At 36.4% G+C, this 9,200-nt stretch overlaps 1 protein-coding gene across 3 annotated transcripts in view; it reads right to left on the bottom strand.

The window, feature by feature from the left end:
• pdlim2 (PDZ and LIM domain 2 (mystique)) overlaps positions 1-9,200 on the bottom strand; it is a 41,385-nt gene that overhangs the window by 21,604 nt on the left and 10,581 nt on the right. For all 3 annotated transcript variants that reach the window (XM_014012116.1, XM_014012114.1, XM_014012115.1), the window contains exons 3-6: positions 6,546-6,697; positions 3,022-3,091; positions 2,444-2,592; positions 1,235-1,298 (exon numbers count right to left, since the gene is read on the bottom strand). In XM_014012116.1, the coding sequence (XP_013867570.1) occupies positions 1,235-1,298; positions 2,444-2,592; positions 3,022-3,091; positions 6,546-6,697 (435 nt within the window). The remainder of the gene's footprint in view (positions 1-1,234; positions 1,299-2,443; positions 2,593-3,021; positions 3,092-6,545; positions 6,698-9,200) is intronic.

The following is a 9,200-nucleotide window of genomic DNA, read 5'->3' as shown; positions in this document are numbered from 1 at the left end:
GCGTATCGGTTAGACTGATTTTTAAAAAATCGGTATCGGTATCGGCCTTCAAAAACCTGTATCGGTCGATCTCTAATTTCCAGTGCACTCACATCAGAATAACTTATAGATTTGTTGTTAGAATAATCGATTAATCGAAAAAATAATCGTTAGATTAATCGATTAGAAAACAATCGTTTGGTACAGCACTAAATCAAACTTTGTTTTAACATCTAACTGGACCTTTAGAGCCAGCTGGCTTTTAGAAGAAATGCTTGAATGTTTTTAAGATCAAACCTCTGAATATTTATCTATCTTTTTTTAAAGTCCAAAGTAGTAAAAAATGTCTGGAATTCTTTGTGGCACCGCAAAAAGGTCCTCCAGTATATGTTTTTCTTCTTCAGTCTTCCACATGTTGTCCTCAGTGGGACCCATGCAAGAGACCCAGTATGCAAACATAGCTGAAATAGTTCATGATGAACTTTCCCACAACATTTTCTCTTTAATTTACTCGAGTTTTTTCAGATACCCCAACCCTGCCTCTTGGTTCTGTTACTGGAAGTATACATAGAGCATGAGCAGGAGTCACACTTTGAACTCTATATTTTACATAAACTTTTTCCACAGCCTATAGGTCTCCATTCAAATGACAAAAAGGTTAAAGGTATTGTTCTAAAACAGTGTATTTGTTTTTCTTGATACAATCTGTGGATAAAATGGCTTCAAACCACTGTTAAATGCCAACTATATCCAAAGACTGACCTTTGTAGCCTTTAACATTTTTATAATGGGTAGTGTATAGTGGTCTGTACCCTGCTCTTCCTGTCACATGAAGTGTACTGCACCTTCTGTGGCGTCAGAAACCAACAATCCAACAAAGAAGGCAAAGAGTTCAGATTTATTATTCTTGTATACTCAGGCAGTGCAGTTAAAATAATCAGACTCCAACTAAAGGAAAGAACAAAACATTCTGAGTGAGCTGTGGCCTAAAACTAAAACTACAGATGCAGGACAGATTCAGTGTCATGGAGCCAGGACATGTGCCACGTTCCCAAACAACCCTGATATCTATTTATAAAATAAAAATCATCATAAACCATATGAATTCAGACAAAACAAACCGGCTCCAAAAACAGCTATTCCACATATGTTTTATAGTTTGTGTATTTGTGAGTTATTTACTTTTTAATTTTACTAGAATCTCTAAATCTAACTGAAATCCTATTATAAAGCAGTGATTCAGATAAAAACCAACCTGGGACAGTGGTCTGGACAGCTGGTTGCTCTTTTCCTCTGGTGACCATGAGCGCTGCTGGACACTAACACAAGGGCAAAAAAAGGCAATGAGGAATATTTCACAGGAACTTTGACATAAAACAAACAACTTGTTAAAGACTGACTTTTCCATGTAACACAATGGAAATGACGTTTTAGTCTGCACATTTAAAAAAAGTATATTTTTTAGTACAAAAGTCATAACTATAGAAAAATGACACAAATCCAACAGATAAATAGATTCAATGAGTGTCACATTGCTTTATACTATGTTGATTATCCTAATAGTCTAAACAAGATGACTGGACTTCTTCTATTGCTGAAGATGTTTTGTCTCTTAGAGGAGCTTCATCTTTTCAAACTGAAGGAAAGAAAGCTTTATAACAATCTCAATACCTTGTATAAAAGCTTGAACCTCTGCACCAGTTTGAACTGATTAAGCTCTTTGGAGTAAAGTATCTTTAGCAGCAACATAAAAAGAGTCCAGTTGTTAGGATTTGTCCCAGATGACCCAGATGTCATTTTAGTAGTTTCTAATTTAACTGATTAAAAACAAAACACAAAATGACTAAAAGTGCTGGAGCTGAATTCCTCATAAATTCAGAGCAGGCAAACTTAGTGTTTCACTTACAAACCAAATAAAAACTAAAAAAAACTATAAGAGCAGCCAGGAGAGCAAACAAATGGCCATGCACAGATAAACCACGGTGAATGTCCTACATTCTGCCTTTTGTTAAAATGAATGCAAACAGAGGAATGTGATATCCTGTGCATATCTTTTGTTACAACAGTACAACCCCATGGCTCTACTTTATGTCGGTTATACTCGTACCTATTGACTTGCCGTGGTCCACACGAAGGCCTTTTTATGCAATGGATGTCTGGTTTTATGAAATACAATCAACTGTCCTCTGAAAAGTGGAGCTTTGAAATATTTTCCAGATCATTTTTACACTGAAAATTTACATTTACATCTACTCTTTCACACTGATTGTCCAAAATGAACTACTGTGTGACAACCTTTGCTTTTGATACATCTTCAAGCGGAAACATTTTTATCATCCATAAAGTTACATATTCTTGGCATTTGCAGGTAGTTGGGAATTAATATACAGCTGTACATTTAAAACCAATATGATCTTTACAACTGAGTGTTATAATGAAGGTAAGAGCATCAAGTTGGAGATACCTCTTGTTGAAAATCGGTGTCAGCTTGTCCGTTCTGTCCAAACCACCAGGAGAATAAGATGAGTACGGTCCAGGGGACAGAGACTTAGGGCTTGAGATTGTGTACTCTCTATAGTTCTGGTTCTCATCTCGACTCACTATGACTGCCTCCTGAAAATAAAAATATATATTATTCTTTTTTATTTATGAGATTTTCTGTCCACTGTAGTCCAATCTACCCTAACAACAGATGTACAAAACAGAGATAAGTATAATAAATGTTTTAAAGGTGAAAGTATTGTAAAATGTTTTTTGGACTTTAGCAATATACAGAAACAAGTACTAAACTTTTATGTACTGCTCTGCTTCCCTCACGAGGAGAGTAAAAAAAAGATGTAATAAACAGATGGCTGCATAGGAAGAACTGAAGCAGATTATCCTGTGCAATCATTACAAAATATTGCAAATAAAGATATTTGAGTGGTGTTTTGTGAAATTTAAATACAAAAGTACATTTGTGGGATATCAGTTTGATTTAAGCTTTAATTTTTTGTTATCAGGAGAAATATGTAAACAAATAAAATATGTTTCAGAACTGACCTGGAAGCGTCCAGTGAGCTGTTCCGGGGTGCTGATGCCGTTGGTCTGTCCGGGGCTGGAAGGTTCAGGTCTTCAAGAGAAGAAAACCTATTTTTAACATTCTCTTCTAACCCAAACATTAATTTTACAGCCACACACCTGGGTTAATATACTATTACTGATGAAAAAATAATAAAAAAAAAAAATGGGTAAGGAAAAAATAAACTCCATGCATGAAACAATTTCAACAAATCTAAATCACATTAAGAACAATTTGATGTACTCAAATTAGGAAAGATGTTTAACTTGCAAGTAAAATGCTGAAGAAGGGGGAAAAAGTACTTTCTCCAAATGTCACAGCTCTAAGTGAACTTCATTTTAAGAACTGGCAATTTAAAGTAAAGAATCTTTTTTTTTAATTTCCTTCGTGAATACTCTGGGCAAGTGTTCATGCTTATGTCGCTTCAGTGATTGTCAAAGATTACTAAAAATGAATTCTGCAGACTCTGTCCCCAGTTAAAATTATTCTTTCATTAACTTGTCTTCCTGGTTTTTCCTTTTCTAAAATAAAAAACAGATTCTGACCACTAATATCATTGAATTAGGGAGGGAAATTCTGGCAGTATAAACGCCAATGCAAACATGGAGTGGCCTCCTGACTGCAGGGCCAGAGGCTGACAGCTTCTTGTTTGACTCCAGGGTAGTGAGGCACAAAGGAAGGCTGAGAGGCCTGTGGTATATCACTGTGAAGGCTCACCTCTAGTGGCTTTACCTCCATGTACTCCATGCAAAGGAAAATAACACAAAGACAACACCTGATACAGCTTCTGTAGGCTCCTCTGTGATCTATTGTATGAAAAAAGATTTGCAGTGGCTTTTCTTCATCATTCTGCTAAGGAAAGAGAGACTCGGTCACTGTCTCTTCACCCAGGCCTACAGAGAGCTTTCTAGCATCACTGTCCGCTTCAGCAACACTACTGAGGCAGAGAGAAAAGCTCTTCAAAAAGTCTTCATCACTGGAGCTGACCTCCCATCCTTGGACATAAACAAAAAGTACAGAATAACCTCAGTCACCCTCCACCCAACTTGCTCTAAGTTCAGGTAAAAACACTGGAAACGGACAGAGTTCTCACACAAACAAAACACGTTTCAATAACAGTTTCTCTCCATCAGCAGTCAGACTGATGGCAACAGACATAACAGAAAAAAACTCGTCTACCCAACTTGAACATGAAATATTTCCACATAAAAAAGACAGCTCTTTTTTAACCATAGTTTCATTTACAGTATGAATATACATTCTTGTTTTCTTAAAGAAAACAAGAAAACAAGAATGCATAACTTAATTTGTTAAAGTGGATTAATTTTTGTACATCATAAAGCTGTATTTCCTTTGTTACTCCATTTAACTCTTTTTAAAATATTAAGAACTCAGCACTAAAAATTCTTTTGTACTTGTGTTGTTGTGCGTTTGTGTGTGAGAGCACGTTTTTGCTACATTGTGGGAACCATTTTCCAGAAAAAGGGAGTATCTTGGAGACCAAATGTGCATCGTGGGGAATAATGCCCGGTCCCCACAGTTATGGATGCTAATTTTGGGTGAGGGGTTTGGTTTAGGACCAAGGTGTGAACTAAGTTTAGGTTAGTTTTAGGGTCAGGTAGATACTTGTGAGGTTAAATTTAAGGTAAACGGTCAGGGTTAGGCTATAAAATTACCAGAAAATTAATTAAGTCAATCCACAGTCCCCATGGGGATATAAAAGCAAACCTGTGTATGTGTGTGTGTTAGGCCAACACAACATAAAAAATTTTTAAAAATGATGTACAATATTAATCACACAATCACTACATCATTTGTGATAAAAACACATTTTCTTCACTTTCATTTAAACCAGGTGCAGGCATCAAGATCAGCGAGTCCATTGAAGAACAGTATTAAAATGTAGAACATGGATGCATGCTGCTTGAAATATAACGACCTGACTTATTGTACTCCAAGTAGATCTCTGCAATACTCATATTGCACTTACTGATATTGTGAGGACAATTAATGAGATCTACTGTATTTCTCAGCCCTAGTAGTAGAAATGACAAATAAAATATCTGAAACTGAATCTACTCTTAATTTCAGCTCAAAATCATCATTTTGACACCTGCCTAAAGTTATCACCTAAAGAAATCCTTAGATTTTAGGAAGGTTTCCATTTTCAAGTTGGATTCTTTTAGGAGCAAATATAAAGCTAAACTAAACTTTGACCAGATTGGCTTTCTGCAGATCACCCCAAATGTTTATACCATGCTAGCACAGTTCTGACATTAACGAGCATTCGGGAGTTACTTTGATGATTGACTTCTCTAGAGAGAGAAACGAAATCAGAGTGTGAGGAAACCCTTTGGTCATTAGATCACCACTTACAAGGCATAAATAAAGTTACACGTTACCAACAAAACCAAACAGAAAATTTAAGGGTTGACAAAGTGCACGTTTGGTTGCTCTGATGTTCAGAAATATACGTCATAAAAGACTGGGACGAGTGTGCTGCTGGATGCACAAGCAGTAAACTCAGACAGTAAAGTGTAAAGCAAGGGTTTATGGCTGAAAGGTTTTTCCAGTTCTTCGGATGAGTTAATGCCAGCTTCTTCCAGTGGGAAACACCATCACATGACATTGACATAACACTGCTGAGCTTTGAACCAAACAGATGCTGAGCTGGAAAACAGCAGCTCAGATAAATCCTTCTAAATTACCATCATCTCAAGAGCTTGTCTGGTCATAATTCAAATGCTTAATGAGCTTGTAAATTTGCATTACGAGAACTCTGAGATGGATCAGAGTTTTGGCTGCTGAAAACCACGGACAGTGAACAGAGTGGGATTAAGAAAAGGGCAGAGCACCACGGGGTTATTGTACTGGCCAGACAAAAAATAAATGGTCTTTTTAGCTTGGTGGGAGACATGAGGTCAGAAGGAAAAAATTCACTCACGTGGACGTAGGACATCCGAGAAGGAAGTACAGGGAAACATGTGCAAGTGTCTGCGTGTGTTTGTTTGCCATGCGAAAGGAACGCTTAGGAAAACAGATTGATGGGAGGGTGGTACAACAGTAGCCACATGGGAATTTAGGGAGGAACTTTAATCAAAATACCAGCCAACGCTGTTTTTAACCAAAGGAAAAAGCTTTTTAGTTGCCAACACCTTGTCATTTGTACAATGTTGTGGCAAATCTCAAAACAAAGTTTATTAGGAGGAACCAGGGAAAGGAAGACTGGGGCTCTCATACATCCTGGCATTTCCCCTGATTACAATCAGCTGATTTGTTTGTACAGTGCTGCTTGATGGAGGTTTAAAAAAGTGTAAAGATTTTGGTCTTGGTACAAACATAATTACAGGCATGGAAGATTTTCAGTGACAGATTACGATGCAGAGAGTTGGAATGGTACAGTGCAACTATCTTATTCTGTACATTATATACACAGGTATTCACAAAATAAACAGGTAAATGTAGAATAAAAACCCTCTGAAAGCAGGTCTGTGTGAAGGCATACCTCTCCACCAGCAGCTGCAGGTTGGTCTTGGAGCTCTTAATTTTGTTCTGGGCCTCTGCGTTCAGCATCTCAGCTGTGTTCTCTCCATTAATCTCCAAGATTAAGTCCCCAGCTTGCAGGTTTGCTTGCTCTGCCTTGCTGCCAGCATTGACCTGTTCAACAGAAGTATCCGGTCCAGTTAGGCCCACAGTCCTAAACACAATCCTTCAGAAATCACATCCATGTACTGTAGACAGGATTATTATGAGAGTGAGCAGTCTGATAACTGATAAAACATTATGTCTCAAGTGTTGACAATTTGTTTACACTTGTCAAACTCTGAACCCAACAGATATTTCAGAGCACAAAGACACACATTCACACAACAAAGCAGTACTGGTCAACAGTGGACAGATTGAAGACACTCTCACAGAGGAATCAGTGTGACATCACTGTGTGGCTCGACAGGCCTTGGCTGTAAAAAAATAAATAAATTTTAAAAAACTGCTTCAAAGCCAATATTTCACCAACACAGAGAGGATTCCAAAGAAACAGGCTGAAAAAAATGAGTACACATACCAAATGAAACTAAATTATTAACCTGTCTGGTGTAACTCCTGCAATCTAAATTCTACACTATTTAAAAAAACAGACATCAGTGTATTTTTGAGTAATAAAACTTTGTCATATTGTATCAATGATGAGACTTGTGTACACAGATTGAGTTAAAAAGCAGCACATTAAGTGTTAAGAATTTAGTGCCAAGACAATGAGGGTTCCTCCGTCATAAGAAGGTGCTTTAGCTACAAGATGACAGATTTCCAACAGGTACCATACTTATTGAATTTGAAGGAAAACTGTTGTCTGTAATAGCCGAGAAACAAACGTTTTATTATTTGGAGTAAGAACACAGTGGAGTTCAAGCAGGTGAAAAATACAAGTTTAAAAAGAGACAAGTTTACTGACCACGTGCTGTCCAAAAACATTTCAATGCTTTTAGATGACACATAGCTACAACAACCATGAGGTGCTTTGAGAAAGACAACCCGAATGTTATGTGAGGTCGAGGTTTTAAGCCCAACCAGAAAGTATTTAAATTTTACAAAAACTTTGTGTTGTGTGTTTTTTTTTTATAATTTGTATTTCAAATCTGATGTCTATTTTAGGTGACAGTATTGTGCAGACCCTAAAATCTGCAAGTTTAAATTGAACTTAACATGAAATTAATTTGTTATAGTTCAACTTTTTTCAAAGGTATTCATGAAAAACACAACTTAAAGACACCTTAGTATGTGAATTTGACTTAGTCTCTATACTTTAGCAGTTTAAAGTTCCAGGGCCTGTGGAGAAATACATTTACACACAAACAACATTCACAGAAAATCATAAAAAATAAGCAAGAAAACATTCCTCTATTTATTTGTAATGATAACTGCCAGACTGCAATCATGTACTTTATTACATTTTATTATTATAAATATGGACAGCATGAATGGTTATCAAAATAAATAAATAAATTGATTGTTAGGTTAATTGGCTATCCTAAATTATACCTAGATGTGAGTGTGTGTACATGGTTGATCAACTCTTTGTGGCCCTATCCAAGGCATACCTCACTGCTCACTCATTCATAGGTATGAATGTTTTTTTAATATCATTAATGAAAATTTTCTTGAGTTACTGTGATATATATTGAGATTATATCAAATCAACCATCATTAAAAACAACAATAAAGGGAATGCAAAAATAAACAAAACTAAAATAAGCAATAAGAGGACTGAACTCCTGTCCGGTTGGAACAAGAAGGATGAAAAGAAAAATGTCAGTCTGCAGGCTGTTTATCAGTGAGTTTATCATGGCAGAGGAGCCATGGCTGTGGGCCCACTTGTGGGGTAAATAAGCGTTGCTTTGGCAACCTACGAGTGTGTGTCTGCTCTGATCGAGTCACGCCTGGTTTCACATAAGCTAATATCAGCTGGAGGTTTTTTTGCCTGAAGGCAAACGGAGGGATCCATCTTTCAAAATAAAAGAGGGCATCCATGTCATTACTGTGCAAACCACAACCATTTCAGATTGAACTCAACATCAGTAATTAAACCGTTGTAAAGATAAAGTTTTGCTTGGAGTTTTTCTATTGACGATATAAATGATTTGTGACAACGTCATTACTAAAAACTATGCCCTGTTTTCAAGTGTAAGTTTTTAGAAGATCCAAACAAAAAATGCTTTTGACATTAAAGAAATCTTGAAACTACAGAAGTTTAAAAGCACTGGGCCTCATGCAAGAACCGTTCGTACGCACAGACTTGTTCTTAAATTGTGTGTACGAGTGATTTAGGAGAATTTGTGGCATTCACCAATATTCTCGTATTGTAAGGTTTTCTTCAGATACGAACAAAGTTCACGTATGGTCCAGACCTGTCGTATATTTTACATGCAGTAAGTCTGCTGTTATCCAGACGGGTTTTTGTTCACTAATAACTTTATATTTAATCAGTTTGAAGATATTTCAAGTTAAAAATAAATTACACTCCATAATTAAGTTGAAAATAGGCTGTTCTGTTTGAATTAGAATTACAATTTTACATGTAATAATGTAGGCTAACGACATAAAATTGTTAAATTAAATTACATTGGCTATTAATGCTGTTGTACAACACTACAATATTAATATG

The sequence above is a fragment of the Austrofundulus limnaeus genome, unplaced genomic scaffold, assembly GCF_001266775.1.
Source record: "Austrofundulus limnaeus strain Quisiro unplaced genomic scaffold, Austrofundulus_limnaeus-1.0 Scaffold88, whole genome shotgun sequence".
NCBI classification, from domain to species: Eukaryota; Metazoa; Chordata; class Actinopteri; order Cyprinodontiformes; family Rivulidae; genus Austrofundulus; species Austrofundulus limnaeus.
The sequence above is the reverse complement of the archived record's forward strand: the minus strand, read 5'-3'. Positions and strand labels throughout refer to the sequence as shown.